At 36.3% G+C, this 21,760-nt stretch overlaps 1 protein-coding gene across 2 annotated transcripts in view; it reads left to right on the forward strand.

The window, feature by feature from the left end:
- Window positions 1-20,242, forward strand: part of TINAG (tubulointerstitial nephritis antigen) — a 72,753-nt gene extending 52,511 nt beyond the window's left edge. For both annotated transcript variants that reach the window (XM_081140382.1, XM_081140383.1), the window contains exons 10-11: window positions 10,879-10,924; window positions 18,111-20,242. In XM_081140382.1, the coding sequence (XP_080996508.1) occupies window positions 10,879-10,924; window positions 18,111-18,245 (181 nt within the window). In that variant the 3' untranslated portion in view covers window positions 18,246-20,242. The remainder of the gene's footprint in view (window positions 1-10,878; window positions 10,925-18,110) is intronic.
- Window positions 20,243-21,760: the final 1,518 nt, after the last annotated feature.

The raw sequence follows: 21,760 nt of genomic DNA on the forward strand, positions 1-21,760 counted from the left end.
GAGAGAGGGAGAACCAGGCTTGGTGTCACATAGACCTGGGAGAGAGAGGGTTCCCAGAAGGCAGGAATGGCTAGTGTGAAATATTGCTTTAGAGGCCACACAAAACAGACATCAAAGTCTGTAAAAAAAGAAAGAATAAATGGAAGTTGTTTCTTCTTGCTGAATCTACGCATTTATATCTGTCATTGTTATTGTAGATGCAAATTGCTTTAGAATTTTTTTTATCTCCATCTTAAGTCCTGTCAAGTTTTATTTCTTTTATGTGAGTTTACTTGGCATTCATATATTTTCTTTTTTCGGTTTTTATTTTTCTTGTATTTATTATCTGATACCTTTGATTTAAGAGCTGAAATTTGTCATCTGTTATTTTTGCAATACACTGGAAAACAATTCATATTATAAAAAATAATTGTAAATGCTAACTGGAAAATTTTAACATGATTTTTTCAGAGAACTATACTGATTATTTCTGAAATATTCTAAGTTTTTTTTTTTTAATTTTATTATTGTTTAAAATATTACAGATGTCCCTTTTTCTCCCCAATGACCCGTTCCACCCCGTTCCTTCCCCCTCCTTTGCCCCTCCCGAGTCCCTCTCCCCACCATTGTCCATGTCCTTGGGTTGTGCATATGTGCATATAAATTCTTTGGTTACTCTCTCCCCCTCCACCCACCCGCCCTCCTCCATCCCTCTGACATTCGTCAGTCTCATCTATGCTTCCATGTCATTGAATCTATTCTGTTCATCAGTTTATTAAGTTCTTTAGATTCCACGTATAAGCGAGATCATGTGATATTTGTCTTTCGCTGGCATTCATATTTTCATATGGTGTGTGTATTAAACTTGATGAAAAAATTAAAATACTAGTTAAGATTATACGAAGGCTAAGAGAATCCTTTGGCTATTACACTGAATGATTTCCATTAAAGAGTGAAAAATGCATTTATTTAGTTTATTGAGATGTTCCCCAAATTTATTCTCAACTCAAACTTTCAACACATTTTATTGAGCAGTGATTGCGTGCGAGGCATCTTGCTAGGTGCCGGGATACTGAGATGAATAGCATGGAGAGCCTTTATAAGTAAAATAAGTCCTACTGGTTTGGTACAGCTATGGAAAGCTATTAATCCATCCTCCAGGGAAGCTACTGGGAGGCTCCACAGACTTTTGCAATCCTTTGAGCTGAACTCATTGACAGAAAAGTAGAGGTGGAGAGGGACCTGGGGACAGTGAAACTGATAAATGGGTTTTATTTTTCTTTTATTTGCAGGCTGATTGAATCTTGCTGCCTTCTCTGTCAGCACTGAATCACATTGACAGGACACTTTGTGCTCCATTTGCCTTCTCTTGTTTGACATTGGTCTTTCATTGATTTGTCATCTCAAACACTGACCAGGTCCGTTCTACTCTGTAATTGCCATTAATACACACTGGCCTTTTACAGAACAGAACAATAGCAAAAAACAAAAGCTTTAGTTTTCTTTAGGTGAAGGCATGGTACGAGTGTTGTTTTAAAAAGAATTCTTAGAAAGCTCTCCTAACATTCATAACAATGTGGCTTATAAACATACTTATAACATATATGAAACATATGCATATGTATGCACACACAAAGGTCTCTCAGACTTTTTTGCTTCTGGACAGCGCAGGACTCATCTTGGTTGTGGAGGTGATGCTATGGAACATAAAGAACATGGGTTGGGAGTCAACCTTAGGTTCAAATGCTAGTTCTGCCCTTCTCCCTGGGTGATCTCATGAAGGATATTTAATCTCTCTGTATATTAGTTTTCTCATCTATTACCTTGGGATAGATGAGACAGTGGGATAGTTTCCTCTCTTGTGAAGATTAAATGAGACTGTGTCTGCCACCTAGCAGGCTACTTGCTTTACACTTCCTTTAATTTTATAAAAGTTCATACTTTAAATATTTCCTTTATTACTCTGAATCTGCTTTCAGAATTATTTTTTTAAAGTATAATTTGGAGCTGATTCTAATTATGGCATTTATGGGTACTATCTATGATATAATATACTTATTATTTCAATTTACTATTGTTTAAATCATTTTTTCCATCCAGCATACTCTAAGAACACAAGTAGATGAGTAAGTATGGGAAGGAAAAGAGAAATGTGACTGTAGGAGGAAATGATTAATTTCTTTGGTAAATGTGATAAAATTTTCATGAAATTAGATGATGATTCTCTTTGTACCAAGAAAGCTACCTAAGTATATACATATATACACTTGGTTATATATACTTTTAGTCTACCTGGTTGTGTGAAACCAGTGGGGTTGGAAAAAACAATTTCCTAGTTGCTAAACCTCAAGGAAGGATGTGGTACATGAACAAAAGGTCCAATTGAGGAAGGTGGGTATAGGCAAATCCCTTAGATTTATAGAGGACACAGAGTAATGGGTTACACTAAGGCTGAGAATTGCTTTCAGTTACTGAGAAAGTACACTTCTTGCTGAGATAAGTTTTTATGTCTATAACTTCTTATTTTGGGGGCCTGTGTAATGAAGTTTTATTAGCTCCTGGTACAGTGCTACCTTCCAAATTAGTTTAATAAGTTCATTTTGGAGGTTTTATTTTATAATCTACTACCTTCTATGGTAGGTATTGCCCTCCAAATTCCAAATATGATAGAGTTGACATGGAAATCAGGTAAAATGTATGTTTGTGGATTTCCAGAGATGTGTGGTTGGGAGAGGGGAACATCAGGAGTAGGAAGTAGAGTGGCTTCTAACTTTATTCTGTCAACTGGAATGTGGCTTGCTTGTCCCTTGAAAGAGAGCTCACTTTCAGGGTAATCGCTGTACATTTTTTTAAAAGCATATATACAACCTTACCATTTCATAATCTAGTTTCAGTATTTTATCCTATACTCCAGGAATATGATATATATGACAATACTGATGAATGAACGAACTGGGAGATTTTGTTAAGAGGTGTTGCTATGGCAATTTATAATGTCTTTTCTGAACAGAAACATGTAGAATATTACTGATGACTTCAATTAAGACCAAAGAGAGGGTCAGGTCAAATCTATGCTACAATAAAAAGGGAAAGGTTTCAGAAAAACAAAGTTGCAGATGATGAATGACTACTATTTGTGATATTAAATATTATTCTTGTTAATTCCATCATTGTGATAATTATGTTCATTACATTTCTGGGTACAAATGAGATGGTTGGATATGATGATTGCAACCCTGATTGGAATATTGTTATAATGACCAAACTGTTCCTGCCTCCATCCTCACACTTTTCCATTTTAGTTCCTCTTGTTAATCACCACCAGATTTATTTTCCTATGGCTGCCTGCAATCATACTCCTTCCAAACCTTTCATGATTTCTCTACTAATGCACAAAGTGTAGCTCCTGGCATTAGTTCATGCTGTTCTCGCAGGTATGTCCTCATTTTCTTTTGGTATCTTCTACAAATCACTCAAGGTCCCACCATGCCTTCCCATTTCTGCCTTCTTCTAGTCCTACGTTTTATCTCTTTTGTTATCAATTGCTCCTCATGCACTAGGGAAAATTTAGCCGCTTAACATATAATTTTGAAATGTTACTTAACCTCTTTGGGCCTCAGTTGCCTTATTTATGAAGCTAAGAAATTGGATAAGAGTTAGATTAATTTTGGGGTCCATATGGTCTTGACTGCTCCACTCTGCCATTAGCAGACATAGATAGTATGTAAATGCATGAGCTTTACTGTTCCATAAAACCTAATTTACAAAAACAAGCAGTGGACCAGATTTAGGCTGTGAGTCATAGTTGGCCAACCCCTGGAGTATATTATAATCTCTGAGTCTCCTTCCAGTGCTAAGGTTGTATGAGACGATAAATTCCTAACATCGAAGAGCTGAAGTTTTTCCTCAACGTATAGCTTCTCAAGATGTTACCTTGTTAATTGTTGACCGATGATAATAGCTGGTTTTAACTTTGCACTCTCTCCCCAGTACATTTCACATGGTTGTGGATATCTTAACATATATTCTGTCAATATAGTAAATGCTGTTCGACAGCAGATCATTTTCACAGGAGCATAAATTGGGAACAACCTTGTTGTCAATTTCCTCCACACTCACTAGGCCTGAATACCTTTTTTTTAAAATGAAGTTTCTAAGTGTCTCTGGTAGACCATTCATAAGGCAACCAAAGCCTGCATATCTTTGCCTCACTGTTACTGCAGTTATCTTTCAAATCTTTGTGTAAAGGGAGCTGAGAGTCTATCTGCCATCTCATCTTTAAACACAAAACCCTATATGCAGAGTAGTCATATCATTGTTATTGCCTGGAGGCTTATCTGCTGATTTCTTTATACTTGTACCCTATCTGACTTTCATTTCCTTAATAAGTTTGGAGTTCTGTATCAGGCTTTCTTATGTATTTGTTATTTGTTTTCCTCCGAAATTTCCTGTTCTAGTAGGCTGTACTACATAATCTTTTTTTTTACACATACACTGTTTAGAAACTTTGTTTTTATCTGTCTGGATCTATATTCACTAATAAAGAACTGGTCTGCCCAGAAAACAGGAGCTTGAATTCCTATTGTCAAGTCTGCTGGGCACACATGGGACCCCAAAAGCACCGAACCGTCAGAAGCATTGCAGCATTTTAGTCCAGCCGATTCTGCTGCAGTGCAATACACTTACCATTTATATCAACTAAAATGTTTGTTGTTCTTATAACTCCAGATTCTTAGATCAATGCGAGGCCTCCTTTAAAGAGCTTGATTCCTAGGCACATGTGATTTTGACACGTGAGTTAGAAAATAACTATTCTCATCACAGGAGAATTCCTCACAGAAGACTCTTTTACAATTTTTTTAAATTATCAGCTTTCTTTGGTTCTTACAGTGTTTTAACTGTCAGAAACCTGAAAAGCCATGAATTTAAAGGTTAATATGAAGAACCACTCTCAGTAGAGAGAACTCAGAGAAGAGGAGGCCCCTCTGTAATGACAGTCTTCTGCAATGATAAATCATCCTGATCATCAGGAACACGCCTCTGTGCAATGTGAAGTGCACCTCAAGCAATGCCACATGTGATGTGCCTGCTCATTCAACCTTGAAATCCTGGAGTTGAGTTTGACTCTTTTTTTTCCCCTTTCTGTCAATGTAAATTGGCCCAGAAATTCTATTACTTTTATCTCCAAAGTAGATCTCAAATCTGTGCCCTCAGTGTTCGTTCCCATTGCCAGTGTACTTCGATGCACTTGCTCAGCAAGTGTCTAATTAGGGTTGACTATGCAATACTCTCCATTCCAGGTGCTGGAGATACAGCTCTTAAAAGAATAAATAATACTTGATTTGTGGGCCTTACATTCCTGTTCAGGATTTCATTATTTCTTGCTTTCACTATAACATTCATCTCATGTTTTCAGGCTTCTCCCCCTGGAATCTATCCCTCTCAAGAACACCAGAGTTGACCCTCTAAAGGACAATCTAGGTTATGTCACATCTTGTATTCAAATGACTATCACCAGTTTTGTAAATGCCAAGGTTGGTAGTCATGAGTACTCTTGACTGCCTGAGCCAAATCTGCCCACATTATTTCCTGTCTCCCATTGCTGTCTTCCAGTCACACTGGACCAAGGGCTGTTCTTAGATGAGGCAGGGATAAGTTTTTCATGGCTCACTTGTGACTTTACACTTACTTATTTTGTTTAACATTCCATACTCCCATTTGTACCTGAAGAATTTCAACTCAATTCTGTGAAAGAAGTTGTATTTGCCTCGCACAGATGGTTAATTTCTTCATCTGTAACCCACAGAAAAATTTAAAACTTGCATTTATAAAAGTAGCAATTAGAGAATTCAAATTATTTTATACTTTGTTTTTCATTTCCCAATATCACTTCCATTAGATTGTCAGCCTCTTGAAGACAAAAGATATATCTTCTTCATACTAAACAGTAGTTTAATGAAAAAAAGCAGAAATAAATGGAGTTCACAAGAGGTTCTGTGTTTTCCTTCAAAAAGAGATATTCATGGGAATATAAATATTACTTTAAGAAAGTTTTACCTTGATTCTCTCTTTTTACTACGTCAAATGTGATAATCATTGGCTATATTGACCTCAATGGCAAAATCAATACCAAGGGAGGAAAAATATTATCATTTAAAATGTTGTACAAAGTAGTTATTTGGTTCTAACAATTTTACTATCTTTGTATAGCTTAAAATAGGGTTTTGAGAAATCTTGTATTGTTTAGCATGGTTATCTGAAAAGAACAACATGCCTTTAAAAGGGAATGTGCATAAAGATATTCTAACCTGTTTGGTGCTGACCAGAGGGAAAGGGGGTGGGGGGAGGTAGAAGAGGATTTTAAGGGGGTGAATGGTGATGGAAGATTGACTTGGGGTGGAGAACACACAATGCAGTATACAGATGATGAATTAGAGAGCTGTACACTGGAAACCTGTATAACTTTATTAACCAATGTCACCCCAATAAATTCAATAAAAATTTAAAAAAGATATTCATAACCTCAGCAATACAAAAATCTTATTTTTAATGGGTTTTCATGCTTTACTCTGCAGAATTTATGGTCTTTCCAGTAAGACTTTTAATATTATGCAAAAAGATGGTGTTCCCAGAACTCCCTCAAAGTGAAAAATCCAGATGGAAGAGATTAAAAGATTATGTGGTTGAGGTGAGAGTAAACTCAATGTAGGGAACCACGAGTTCTCAGGCATCCTCAGGGAATGTGGTACATGGGCTAAGCCTTGCTCAAATATTTTTAATATAAGCATTTGAAAGAAAATAAGCATTAATGGATCTTTACAAATAATTGAAACAATTTAATGAGGTAGAAAAAAAATCAAAATCCAGTATAAAGTTTATATGAAGTACAGTCACGTGAAGCAAGAATAAGCCACTAGTAAGACCTTGCAGCTTGTGAACCTATTGTACAACTCATTTTAGAGGAGCAAGTTTAAAGAAACCATCTGAGAAGAGTAAGGTTAAGGTTCTGGTCTAAACAAATGCTGTGAATAGTCCTTATAATGAAGAGGTAGATATAAGTGGAAGAAAGAAGAGGGCTTAGGGCAAATGTGAGTGTAATAAAGACCCCAATGTTCTCAGAGACAGCTGTTGACTCAAAAGAGGACATTTATTAAAATATATACATATTTATAGAGTTTTCAGCCTATTGGTATAATAGCAAGCAAAAGACCAGAACCACAATTCAGAAACATACATATATTAGGAAAAAATGCCCTCCAGAGGTCAAGAAGAGAGACCCTCTGTCCTATGCATGGATAATATCAGTAGTCGTACATAACCTTCATTTGTGTTTCCATAAAGGTGTGGGGAGAAGTTTCTCATGAGCTGGTGGCTAAAGTTGCCTTTAGCTCAAAACAATCTACATGCAATAAAGGCCCACCTTGGAGTGACTCATTCTAGACCCTCACAGAGGTTTTTATTACATGAATTTGCTCTGATACAATAGAAAATCACCTAGGGCAAAGTGATGTTTCCTAGTCTTTCAGAGCATGGGATATTTAGAAAATAACCCACAGGTCTATTGTTCTCCAACACCCCATTGGGACTCTCTGGGGTATTTGATTACCATCTTAGGAACTGTATGGAGAAGTTGTGGAGAGAAAAGTTAACTGAAGGTCACAGTGCTAGTGTTAGATCCTGAGGTGGATGGACCTTGCTTGCTATTTGACATGGGGGATGTAACACAGGGGAAGGAGAATATAATATAGGGGAAGTGCACAATTGCTTCTATGGTAAGGTGTGATCTTTTCTTTCTATCTGAATTTTGAACAAAAGTTAGCATCCTTTGTTTATAATTTTCTTTCACAAGCATCCTAGTCTCTGAAACTATCAGACTCTGCAGCCTTTCTTTACTTTTCCTCTTACCTTATTTGAAGACTTATCTGATTGCTGGTATTCTCTCTGGGTTAAAAATGACTGATATTTTAAATAATGCTTCTTAAAGTTATAATAAATAGTAATGCTTCTTGAAAGAAAAATTTACAGCACTCCAAAGAGTTGATAGATGTACAAGATTAGAATCATTGCTGGCTGTTATATCACTGAAAGTTTTATTTAGATAATCATAAAATTTATAGGAACATATGAAAAATATAGGCAATTGAATAAAAGTAGGAGTGATTAGATGTCTCCAAACAAAGGTGATTTATTTTACTTATAATATATTTGGTGATACTAGAAAAAGAAAAATTATACAACTACATCTGAAGTGCCTCTTTTTCTTTTTGAGAAAATGTTCTATTTCTTTAGAATTAGTTGGTCTCTGATCTGTTGGTAATGGAATGATGGATAGTCATTATTTTGCTAAATCTTAATTCCAAGTGCAATTGTAGATCTTCATGACCCCAAACACCATCTTGATATTTCTTAGACTCCCCAGTGGTATCTAAAATGGTCTTATTAATAAATGCAATATTTATTTCATCACATATTTTTCTTGTGTGTCTTTTCTGTCCCCTCTGTTGAATATTTCTGTGTTTTCCTGTGCACCATCCTTAATGCACTGGAGCCCAGGAAGTTTGAAAGATCTTACAAAGTGAGAAAGAAACTTCTATCCCCTTTTGGTGTTATCTTCTATTTGAGTGTTATTAAAGTGTTTTATAGAATACACAGAGTTTTTAGTAAAATAGCTCTTTCAGGTTTTAATTACAAGTCTGAATTCTGCCTTCTCCAACTCCAAATTTTTCTCAGTCCAGTGTGAGAGCTGAGTTTAGGTAGACCTAAATAACAGGGAACAACTTATACTCTCCAGTGTTCCTCCTTTCTTTTGATCAAGGCATAATTCCTGGATCAAGCTTGCCATGTCTGAATATCTATGTCTTGGTTGGAAGTTCTTTACTGGGAGGCTCCTGAGTGCCTCAAACAAGTCTCCCCTCAGCTTCTCACCAAATCTAGTAGGATCTCAGATATGGGGTTCCTCTGTTGCCTGCATAATTTTGGAGTTGAATGGTTCCTTAGATTCTTCTGATTTAGTCTTGTATTTCATGTTAAGTAACTAGTAGCCAGACCATCTAAAAGAAAATTTGATTGAGTGGTAAAGGCTTCTGAAATTGTTCCTATAGCCATGATAAATAGTAGAAATGAATGACTTGAAGTTTCAGGTATGGCCTACTACTTAAAGTATGTAATGTCCTTTCAAGATTTGGAGGCACCTATAGAACTGGTAAGTTTTATCAATGGTGATGGCTTTTTAGAAAAGTTAAAAGGATATAAATGCAATTACAAAACTAAAAAAATGGTTTTGGAGATTAAATCAGTTTAAACTTCCTCATTACACTGCCCAGATATTTGAAACCTTAAAGTATTCTAGTCTACCCCTGTGTGTAGCAGAGAACTAGAAAGGAGATGACAATCAGTGTAATTGCCACTCCTAGCCTCTATCAGGAACAAGAGAAAGAAAAATTGTTCTTTAGTGTTTTTCTTTCCCAATCACTTTCCCCCCCTAATTCTCATGCCGAAGGACACAAATGAATTAATTTATTTTCCTGAATGCCTCAAGATCTCTACCATAAGCCTGTCACTTTTAGGCAATACCTCCATGCCATGGTACTATTATTCTATTCTGTACCCTATGAAAAATAACTTTCTGCAAACTGACATATTGAAAATACTTGAACAACAAATTTGTGTCTCTTCCAGGAATGTTTAAGTTATGGCTCACCATGACTTAGCTTGAAAGAGCTCTGATGTTGGGATTTGGGATATTAGGGATGGGTTGATGGGGTGATGTGTGGGCAGAACTGTGTTCTCACAATCCATTAAATCCTATGAAAGTGGTTGTCAATGTGCTTTCTCAATGTGAAGCTGATGCTGTTCAGGACACACTGCAGTTGCGGACTCTATAAGAAAAGCAATATAGCATATTAAAAAGAGCATGAGATTTGGGTTTCTGATTCAACATTTCCCACTCTATGATCTTAGATAAGTCTTGTTATTTCATTAGTCAGTAGAACTTGCTAGTAACATCTACCTCACTGGGTTTAGTCAAGAGAAAATAGTGAGATATTGCAGTTTTGGGTTCTTTATGAACTGTTACATGCTATGGTGAAAACAGGCCAGAACTGGGAATATAGGATTTTATTTCCATATATACACATGTATAGAGAAGTTCCACATTAGATACATAGCTACTTTAAAAAATAACATATACATATGAACATTTTTACATAAATTCTCTTATGTACAACAATAATCTATATTTACATTGTTTTTTATCACTGACTTGGAGATTTATAATTTATACCATTATGTAGAGATTCAGAGGGCTAGATATAAAGAAAGGAGGAATATTTGAGTACTTTAAAAGCTCTGTGAAATTAAAGAGCATTTGTCTTTCTCTGTATGATTTATTGTACATAATAAGTCTAGCATAATATTATCTAGCATAATACTGTCTAGAGTTATCCATGTTGTCACAAATGGCAAACTTTTTGTGGCTGAATAATATTTTATTGTATATATGTACCACACCTTCTTTATCCATTTATCTATCAAATTCCCATTTTAAATCTGAAACTAACATACTATTTTATGCCAACTACACTTTAATAAAATATAATAAGTAAAATAACAAAAAATAAACCTCCATATTCCAGTGGCCCTAAGACTTATCTCCTTTGATCAGTGAATTTGATTTCAAGCTTTTGGATAGAGTATAGTCTGAGCAAGTAAATACTGTTATAGTCAAAAAGGAAACTATACAGGCACATTTCTGTGAGGCAATGATGACAGTTCCATAGAAAGACAGGGTGGGGCAAAAGGAAAATAAAAAAAGTACAATCCTGACAATAATTTGCATTTTTATCAAGATGAAAGTCAATCATTTAAAATCATATCAATATTTATTATTATTATTTGTAGATGGGGCACACTGAGAGGAGCCAAAGGGCGGAAAGAAAAATTTTGGGTATGTAACTCTACTTGAACTTCTACTGTGAAGTAAATATTTTAGAACTGCCTGTATCTCTCCTCCCTGCTTTGTATTATTTAGCCACATCCTTAGTCACTGTACTATTGTTTATAATACTGGTATTTTCTCCAACACAAAACTCATTGTAATAATTAATATTATAGTGATAGTTTTCCTAAATTACTATTATCATAAATTGTAAAAAAGGTATTTTTCAAAGTGAGAATCAACAGAAAAAAGTTTTCTATTATCATCTATATTAGATAAACTTAAGTAATGGTTACATTACCAGTGGAAGTGGGGTTCTTAGGGTACCTCTGGAATAAGAATTTCCTCCCACAGGAGAATGACGTATTGTAGAAAGCTATATTTCTGTGGAATTACCTGCCTGAGTTTCCTTGGTCCCATTTCACTTTGTGCTGCCAAGGAAGAAGCGTGGCTTCAATAAGGCTAAAATAAAAGCCAGTTTCCAGAGATTTCTTTCCATATCTGCACACTCCAGTCCAGCATCAGGCTAGCTTAATTTGTGTTTCCAATTGTCCTCCATCAGTCCACCCCATGTGGGGTCCACAGGCCCACATGACTATGGAGGAAACACAGGTGAATGCAAGGAAGCAGGAACAAGAGAACTCCAAAAGCCAAGAGCCACAAGAGCAAGCTCCTTTTTTGGGGGGATTACGTATCCCCAAATTTTCACAAGTTTGCAGTGGCTCTGCCTATTCTGGTGAATGATCTCTATTTCCAGGTTTTATTGACAAGTACCTTCCCTAGGACACCTCAACTTCACTGTGTGTACGCCAATCCTCCTTGCTGTTGTCTAGTCCCTTCCCCCAGTGATCTGCAGGGAGTGGGCCAGTGGTTCCCTGGGGAGTGCAAAATTGCAGCTTCCTGGTGAAGCTGCCCAAATGACATGCCTATAATGTCTGGCCATCCCTTTACTCTTTTCTTATCATTAATAACTAGCTAATACAATTGTATCAGTTAGACTTCTCTCATATATGTTAATCAGCTTTGTATTCTTACAGTATTTTTGCTATAGATGATGAATTTATAAAATTTATATATTTTATATATTTATATATAGGGATTAAGTGCTTTGTTTTTTTTTGTGTGTGAATTATAACATGTACTGGTTCCTTTATGGAGAAAGAGCAAATGTCTACTATAGAAAATAATAGAAAGTTACATATACAAAATAGTTTGAAAAAAATTGAAATATTTACCTAAAATATTCAGTTGATTATAATAAACTATGATGAATTGTGTCAAGTCCTAATATTATATACCTTTTTTTTCAGAAATAATATAAGTTTACATGATAATATTTATTTGAATTTGAATGCATGTAATAGAGGGCTTATTATAACTTGTAAAACACTAAATATTAGAACTTGTACTCATCAGAGTGACTCTTGTTATTTAGATTTCCCCACAAGGCACTCATAAAACTCAATCACCCAAGTACATGGTCATACCTGTATCTGTCTTGATATATAGGAGATTTTAAGTAGAATGACGCATCTTTGTACTTAAACCCAGCTTTCTTAGATATCATTTTTCTCATTAAGATAAAGTTTGAAGTAGCCAAACATTAATTTTCAAGTGTCAAAATTCATAATATGTGAAAGAGGATATGTTATTTGAATATGTACAATTAAGTTTCTGAATGAGATTTTAATTAAGTGAATTTGAACAGTTATTCAATCTCATAATATAATATTTAAAGGCAAAACAAGTTTGTTGATTACTATATCTCACAACAGTTCTTAGCATATAGCACTCAAGACTATTCATTGAGCAAATATGAATGTGTTGAGTGAATATGAATGAACGTTACCCTTGCCCTTAGGAATATAAATATGTCTTTTCAAGGGCCAGATAAATATCAGATAATATCTTCAAAAGATGGGCTTCATCCTTTTTGACATGTAAATACCAAGGGAGATAATGTTCCAGTACTGCTGGCACCCTGGGTCTTAATTTAGGACCTGTCTGGTCTCTAACACTTTGGCCCTCTTGGGGAGATAAGAGAGATTTTATTATCCTTTGGAATCAGATCACTTAACTAGATAAATGGCTACAGATCTAATTCTTATGGATGTGAAGATAAAGTATTTCTGAGAGAAGTAAAAGCAAACATTTTCTGTCTTTATATCATATGAACAATTTGTGTGTCAGGAGACTAAGTTTGAAGTTTAAGTTTAATGTGTATAAAGTGATGATTTTACATACATTAAGTATTGCAAAATGCTTACCAAGATTAGGTTTGTTAGCCTATCCATCACCTCATATAGTTATCATTTTGTGTGTGTGTGGTGAGAACATTTAAGACATACTCTCTTGCCTGTCTGCCATGGCTCAGAGGTTGAGCATTGACCTATGATCCAGGAGATCTCAGTTTGATTCCTGGTCAGGGCACATGCCCAGACTGCAGGCTTGATCCCCAGTAGGGGACGTGCAGGAGGCAACCGATCAATGACTCTCATCATTGATGTTTCTATCTCTCTCTCCCCCTCCCTTCCTCTCTCTGAAATCAATAAAAAAAAATTTTTTTAATAAAAACAAAGATATAGTTTCTTAGCATCTTTCAAGGTTACAATATATTATTACCCATAATCACCATGCTGTATATTAAATCTTCAGAACTTATTCATCTTAAACTAGAAGTTTGTACCCTTTGACCAACATTTTCCCAGCAAACTGGATATAGATGAAATAAATAAGTTCCTGAAAACATACAATATACCAAGACTGAAACATGAAGAAATAGAAAATCTTAACAGAACAGTGAGTAAAAAGAATGAATTAGCATTCAAAAGCTTCAAACCCAGGACCAGATGGTTTCACTGTTGAATTCTACCAAACATTAAACAAAGAATTAATGCCAATTCTTCTCAAACTCTTCCAAAAAATTGAATAGTACACTCCCAAATTTCTATTACGAGGCCAGAATTAACCTGATACAAGGCTAGATAAGGATACTACAAAAAAAGAAAACTATAGAATAATATCCCTGATGAACATAGATTCAAATTATCAACAAAATACTAGCAAACTGACTTTACCAGTACATTTGAAAGGATGATACATCATGATCAGGTTAGATTTATTCCTGGGATGCAAAGATAGTTCAACATATGCAAATCAATAAATGTGATATATCATACTAATAAAATGAAAGATAAAATTTATATCATCATTTCAGTTCATACAAAAAAAAGCATTTGACAAAATGACAAAATTCAGCATCCATTTATGATAAAAATACCCAGAATATTGGGTATAGAAAAAAATTACCTTAACATAATAAATGCTATATGTGATAAACCCTCAGCAAACATTATACTCAATGATGGAAAATGGAAAGCTTTTCTGCTAAGATCAGGAACAAAACAAGGATGCCTAGTCTTACTTCTCCTATTCAGTATAATACCGGAAGTCCTAACCAGAGCAATCAGGCAAGGAAAAGAAATAAAAAGTATGAAATTAGAAAGGAAGAAGTGAAGCTGTCTCTGTTTGCAAATGATATGATCTTACAGATAGAAAACCCTAAAAACTTCATTGAAAATCTATTAAAACTAATAAATGAGTTTGGTAAAGTTGCAGGGTACAATATAAACATATAAAAATAAGTTGCATTCCTATATATTAACAACAAACTAAAACAGAGATAATAAAAAAATCCGATTTACAATAGCATAAAAGGATACTTAGCTCTGGCTGGGTAGCTCAGTTGGCTGGAGTGTTGTCCTATGCACCAGAAGGTCCAGGGTTCAATCCCGGATTGGGGCAGGTGAGGGAAGCAGCCAATCGATGTATCTCTCTCTCATCAATATTTCTCTCTCTCTCTCTCTCCCCCCCTTCCTACCTCTCTAAAATCAATTAATAAAAAAGATACTTAGGACTAAATTTAACCAAGAAGTTATACTGCATTATAAGAAATTGATAGAAGAAATTGAAGAAGATACAAATAAATGAAAGGCTACCTCATGTTCATAGAGTAGAAGCATTAATACCATTAAAATATCCATAAAATCCAAAGCCATCTATAGATTTAACCCATTCCTATCAGAATTTCAAAGACATTTTCCACAGAAACAGGTAAAACAATCCTAAAATTTGTACAAAACCACAAAAGAGCCCGAAAATTCAAAGCAATCCTGAGAAAGAGCAACAGAGCTGAAACCATCACACTTTCTGATTTCAAACATTATTATAAAGTTGTAGTAGTAAAAACAGCATGATACTGGCATAAAAATAGATACATAGACCAGGGAAGAGAATGAGAGCCCCAAACATAAACCCACTGACATACAATCAACTAATACTTGGCAAGGAAGCCAAGAAGACACATGGGGAAAGTATAGTGTCTTCAAGAAGTGGTTTGGGGGAAGCTGGATAACCACATACAGAAGAATGAACTTGGGTCCCTGTCTTATACTACCCACAAAAATGAACTTGAAATGAATTCAAGACTTAGTTGTAAGACTGGAAACCATAAGACTTCTAGAAGAAAATGTAGGTGAAAAAATATCCTTGCCATTGGTCTTCGCAAATATATTTTGGATATGATACCAGAAGCATAAGCAACAAATGCAAAATTCAATATGTGGGACTACAACAAACAACCAAAGAAACAATCAGAAAAATAAAAAGACAACCTATGGAATGGAAGAAAATATTTGCAAACCATGTATCTGATAAGGGTTAATATTCAAAATATATAAGGAACTCATATAACTCAGTAGCAAAGAGAAAAATCCAACAGCCTGATTAAAAAAATGAGCAAAGGCTTTGAAGACATTTTTCCAAAAAAGACATAAAAATGGCCAATAGGTATGTGAAAAAGTGCTCAGCATCACTGATAGTCAGGGAAATGGGAATCAAAATCACAATGAGTTATCACCTCACATCAGTTAGGATGGCTATTACCAAAAAGACAAGAAATAATTGCTGTGGAAAAAGGGGGACCCTTCTGCACAGTTGGTAGGAATGTAAATTGGTGCAGCCCATATGAAAAACAGTATGGAGGCTCCTCAATAAAGTAAAAATAGAACCACCATATGGCAATGCAAAATCCCACTTCTGGGTATATGTTCAATGGAAATGAAAAAAGAATATTGAAGAAATGTCTATATTCTCCTGTTTATTGCAGCATTATTTGTAAGACATGGAAACACCCTAAGTGCCTATCAGTGGGTGAATGGATTAAGAAAGATGTGGTATATACTACATTGTACAGTAAAATATTATTGAACCTTAAAGAAGAAAAATCTTGCTTTTTGTGACAACATGGATGGGCCTTGATGATATTATGCTAAGTGAAATAAGCTAGACAAAGAAAAATATTTTCTCACTTACATACAGAATTTTTTAAAGCTGAATAAATCGTAGAAACAGAGAAGAGAATGGTGGTTGCCAGGGGCTTGGGGTTAGGAGAAATGGTACAAACTCCCAGCTATAAGGTAAGTAAGATCTGGGGATCTAATGCACAGGTGGCAACTATAATCATCAATACTGTATTGTATATTTGGAAGTTGCTAGAGAGTATATCTTAAATGTTACCACCACATACACACACAAATCATAAACATATAAAGAAACAGAGCTATTAACTAACATTATTGTGGTAATCATTTTACAATATATATGTGTATTTAATTACATGCATAGTTTAAATTTACATGTTTTATATTTCAATAATATCTCAATAAAGCTAGGGAAAAAATAAGGCAAAAGAGTCAAATCTTAAAGGAAATGATGAGAATCTGTTTTTTCTTAAAGCTGATAATTTTGATGCTGAGTGGTTCTGGCCTCTCTCGCATGGTAGGAAATAGTAAAAGCTCACTGCGACGTTATATGCCTTGAGAATGTCAGTGTAGAGCACATCTGAGAAAATCTTCCGTCTTAGGCCCAGTGTGGGGTGACTGTGAGGCAAGAGCAGAGCCTCTTGTGGAGTCTCCAATTTACCATCCCATGCATAGTTTCAGTTATTGTCTTACTGGGCTTTTCTGTTGCATTTAGTTGAGGCCGGCTGGCTCCCTCTGTGTGCCCTTTTGGCTTTCGCATTGTCCTTTATACACTGCATTTGTATTTTTGCTTTCCTGTGCACTTATTCCCTCTAAAGCCAGGAGACATTCTGGACCTATCCCAACTCTCTTGCTAAACACTCTCATATTAAAAAATTTTTTAAAAAAAGAAAGGATGTTTCTAATTGCTGTTGATTTTACTTTCTGATCATTTCTCTGTTTCTCTCCCTGTTTTCCCTGCCCCTGTTAAGCCTTCCAACGTAATTATGACAAGTTTACTAGCTAGTTTCCCTTCCTCTTGTGTCTACCTTCTGAAATCTGCCCATCTCATTTCTGACAAAGTAAGGCAATCAAATACGATTTTGTCCCGCTTGCTCTTGCACTGGAAGCAACTCAGAAACGTGATGTTATCTTCACTACTATTTTCTCAGTATGGATTTCCTTACCTCCCATTCCAGCCTTACTACCTACTACCTGCTTGTGTTTTATGATCTAGTTTCATAAGTTTCATTGCTTCATTTCACTGTTTCGTGCTGCTTTGTGCTTTGGTGTTTATACTCTTTTCCTTTTGCCTGAATCTTCCCTCTTTCTTTACTTACCTGGTTAATTTATGCTCAAGCTCTAGCACGCATCTCATGTGGCATTTTCCCCATGACAACTTCCCTGAATCATCTAAATAAGCGAGATGCCCCTCTGCTGACTTCAAGAGCCTCTCTGCATATTTCTGCCTTAGCACTTGCCTTATGTTGGTTGCATTTCGTTAGACCATAAGCTCCCTGAACACAGGTTGATGCAGTACTTACTTTGTTCCTCTAATGCCCAGCACTGTGCCAGTCACATAGTAGATTTGTGTGCCTTCTGATGTGGCATTTCAAGCTCTCATGCCTAACTTACTGTTGTTCTCTGAGCGACACAGAAGTATTATAGCAATTCTGGCTATTGTCAACATAAACATATGTGCATATTTATCTAACCAATGCATAATATAACCATTTTATTCTTACTTAGAAAATATTTAGGTTCTTAATAATTACAATTTATAATAGGTCTAAAGGCATTTAAAGCTACCTATGAATTCCCTTTGTTTTTACAGGCAGGATATAAAAATATCAAAGTGTAATACTCAGCTTTTTCATTTTTTTGTTTTCCTGCAGATTGCTGCCAATTCCTGGGGAAAGTCTTGGGGAGAGAACGGCTATTTCAGGATTCTTCGAGGAGTAAATGAGTCTGACATTGAAAAGTTGATTATTGCAGCCTGGGGCCAACTGACAAGTTCAGATGAACCATAACATGTTATTAAGTTTCCAGAGGCCATGCACTGAAGTAACCCTTTAAATTGAAATTAAGCAATGTGAGGTTCTCTGTGACAGTGGGCTCTCTGCCTCTTCACCTTGTTATTATAATCTACCTGTTTTCCTGTTTTATCCCAGGCTCTATGCTCCTGCTTTCTTGACTCTCCTGAGTATATGAAGACACTGAGAGAACAGCAGAGTGGCTTCGTGCCTTTAAAATTCCCTGCTTGTCTTTATTCTAATGACAATGTCCTTTTTGACTTTGCTAGTTCACAGTGTGATGGCACGTGTCTGAAAAGTTCATTGCATTCACTTGTAAACCATATGGCTTCTCTCTTTGACCAATGAGGACTTTAGACAACAAAAACAATGGAAACACCAATTTACCATCTTTGCGATTTTTTTCAACCAAATAATGCCTCCTTAATTCAGAGCTTGTTTATGTTTTTGTCAAAAGCAATGGAAATAGATTATTGTTTCTCCCAATAAGATAATATTTTGTTTAATTTGCCTAAACCTAATTTGCAATCCAAACACAAAAGGAAAGTAACTCTCTACAGCAAATCACTACCCCTTATGGTTCTGTGTAATGGCGTGTAATGTGGAGGTGAAGTAGTGGAAAACCTTAGAGGCTAACAACAGAAGTACACTTTTGACACATAGATACCCCAAATTTTTTGGAGCCAGTACACTTTGTGTAAAGTCTATTAAAATCAGCTGCAAAATTGTATTTGAAAAGATAACATATTTGGAAAGATAACATGATGCCACGAGTCAGATGGAATAAATACACTTTATGACAATCCTTTTACAGTTCACTGCTTGAGATTCTAAAGTCAGCTAAGTTCGCACTAATTTGCATCTAACTTTTAGTTTTCTATAGTCAGAGAAAAAATAGCATCATTGTATGTTGGTCAGGGAAAGAATATATGTTTTCATAACTCACTGGCATCTCGAATGGCAAACTAATAAATGAAGAAGCAGAGCTGGTCAGTAAGTGAGCATGGACTTTGTTTCTGGGACTTTTTCATCGTCATTTTCAGCGTGGGGCTTTCGTATGTCATTGTGCTCAAAGGTGCCCTGATTGAATAAGCCAGATGTGCTGAACATGGGACGAAGCTGAGCACAGAGAGCCGAAGTGTTGCTGCAACTGTTGTTTTCTCCATTAATCCACTGCAGCTTTATCCATGTGGTTCCTCCTTGCAAAATATGCATGAGGCTGATTCACTTTGTTGAGACCGGCTGATGACCCCCCGGAGAGTTCAGAAATAATTTGATTTTGTTTCACTTTGGGTTCCTTTAGATGCAGCCCCTTACATAAGATTTTGAATGCAAATTGTGGGTGAAAGGAACACGGGAAGGGAGAGGGGCAGTGACACAGGGTAGTGAAGTGAAGGTGGACAGAAAAAGTGCATTAACAGCAAAGCACCACCACAGGTGACTAGTTCTTACCCCTGTGGGGACTGTTGATACATTCCTCAGCTATATGCCGCCCAAGAAAGAAGTGCGTTGGTTGAGGGCTGCTCTTGGGGTCTGTGAATTCCCTGGTGGTTCTGATCTGGCATAAGCGTGGGAAAAGCAGGTTCCAGTGTGAAGAAAAAGACCCACAGGCAAAGAAAAGCAGGTTCTGGTACTTGGATATCAGGTTGACATCCACTGAAATGTCCCAGGTGAGGTGATACCCAAAGGGCACCAACAGTGTTTCTTCTAAAGGTGTTAAAACATTTTCAGAACATTCCTTAGATGCTGAAGACTGAAGAAGTAATACGTAATAATGTACTAAAATGTCAGATGACTAAACATTGCTTTTAAAAACATTTAATGGGTTTAAGTTGATCCAGTCTGTCCTTCTTATGTAAATAGACAAAAGTTGTTGGAACTAATTTTCACATTGTGTTGTGTGGTTCTAGGTTGTAGGCCTAGATCCTGCTGTTTAAAAATTTCCTACTGTTCTAACTATCCCAACTGGTGAAAAAACTGATCCCACTGATTTGAAGAAAAAAGAAAGAAAATATAACAACAGTAAGCCCCATGGGAAGGCACAAGATATGTTAGTTCAGCAATTACAGGCTAAGAGCTAACGGAGAAACAGAGACTACAGGGGTACCTTGGTTTTCTAATGTAATCTGTTCTGGAAGCCTGTTGGAGTTCTGAAACGTTTGAAAACCGAGGAATCCACAGCCCACAGCCGGGCCTCAGGACCTTGCCCTCAGTGGAAGCTGTGTGGCATGTTCGACTTCAGAGGCGAGTTGGAAAACCGAAGCATTTACTGCCAGGTTTACAGCGTTCGTAAACCAAAATGTTCGTCCACAGAGACGTTCGAACACCGAGGTGCCACTGTATTTGGGACAGTAGTGTAAGGGAATAAGAAAAATATTATTCATCTTGTTGGCTTGTTGAGTCAATGTTTTCCTTTGAATGATTTTGCTTTTTTATTTTTACAACTTTAAAGAGCATGTTTGGTTCTATTTATTATCCAAAGGCCCTGAGTTGTCAACCTTCAGAAAATACTAACTGGCATATTCCTTTGCCCACTCTAGGGACTGAGGAACTATTTGTAGAATTGATTTGACTGATGACTAGATAGATGGCTTTTTTTAGCCTGTATGTATCCTACTCACCTCAGCTTGGACTGAATAATGGGAAGGACCATACATCTAGTGCATATGTCTTTAGAGTCCCTGTCTCTGTTTGCATGTATGGGGTTTTAGTTTTTTGTGTTAAGAATATATAAGAAAAAAAATTGCCCACAAAGATCATTTAACTCAGCCAGGACAATGTGTCTCAACTTGGGTAGTACTATCAGCACTGAGATCTGGTTTTCTTCCTTTTCAATCAGAAATATGTGCCATTTATGTGAGTTAGATGAGTTTCAGTTAAAACTGGTTATTGTATGTAGGTTTTCCAGGAAAAAGAGAAAATAGTCCCAATATAGCTCGTTGAATCAAAGCTTGACCACTCCACTCAGTTGAATGATGCTTCTTTCATTAGAACATGTATACAAGGAAGAAGTAGGGACAACCTTGAAGACTGGACTCTGCCCTTTTCTGCTTCCCACTGTTTGTCTTTCTCATTCTTAACAATGAAAAGGCTCCCCCAGGTTTTTACAATGCACATTCACAAATTCTCTTAAAAGCGCATACAATGGAATGAAGTCAGTTGGTATTTAGCCAGATAGAAAACATTTTAAGTGTTTCCCGCAGAAGGAATACAATGAAAGGAATCGGTTACTTAGGCGATGGAGGAGCAGAGAAGGCAGTAGAGGGTGGTCAGTCAATCCAGACAGGAGCCATGGTGAGATGCTCCCCTCACCTGAGGCTGAGGGGGTGAAGCGAGAAGGCGGGCTCCTGGAATGTCGCAGCCGGTGTTTTCCTGGAGGTAGCTGGAAGCATGACTGGCCTGCCAGGTAAGAAGACGTGGTGCTGCCAAATTTGCCAACTGAGTCGGGGAGGAAGGGGAAGAGACACTGAGGCTTCTCCTTTCCTTATGCCTCACAAACTCTTCTCACTGCC

Source organism: Miniopterus schreibersii (assembly GCF_964146895.1).
Source record: "Miniopterus schreibersii genome assembly, chromosome: 6".
Taxonomy (NCBI): Eukaryota; Metazoa; Chordata; class Mammalia; order Chiroptera; family Miniopteridae; genus Miniopterus; species Miniopterus schreibersii.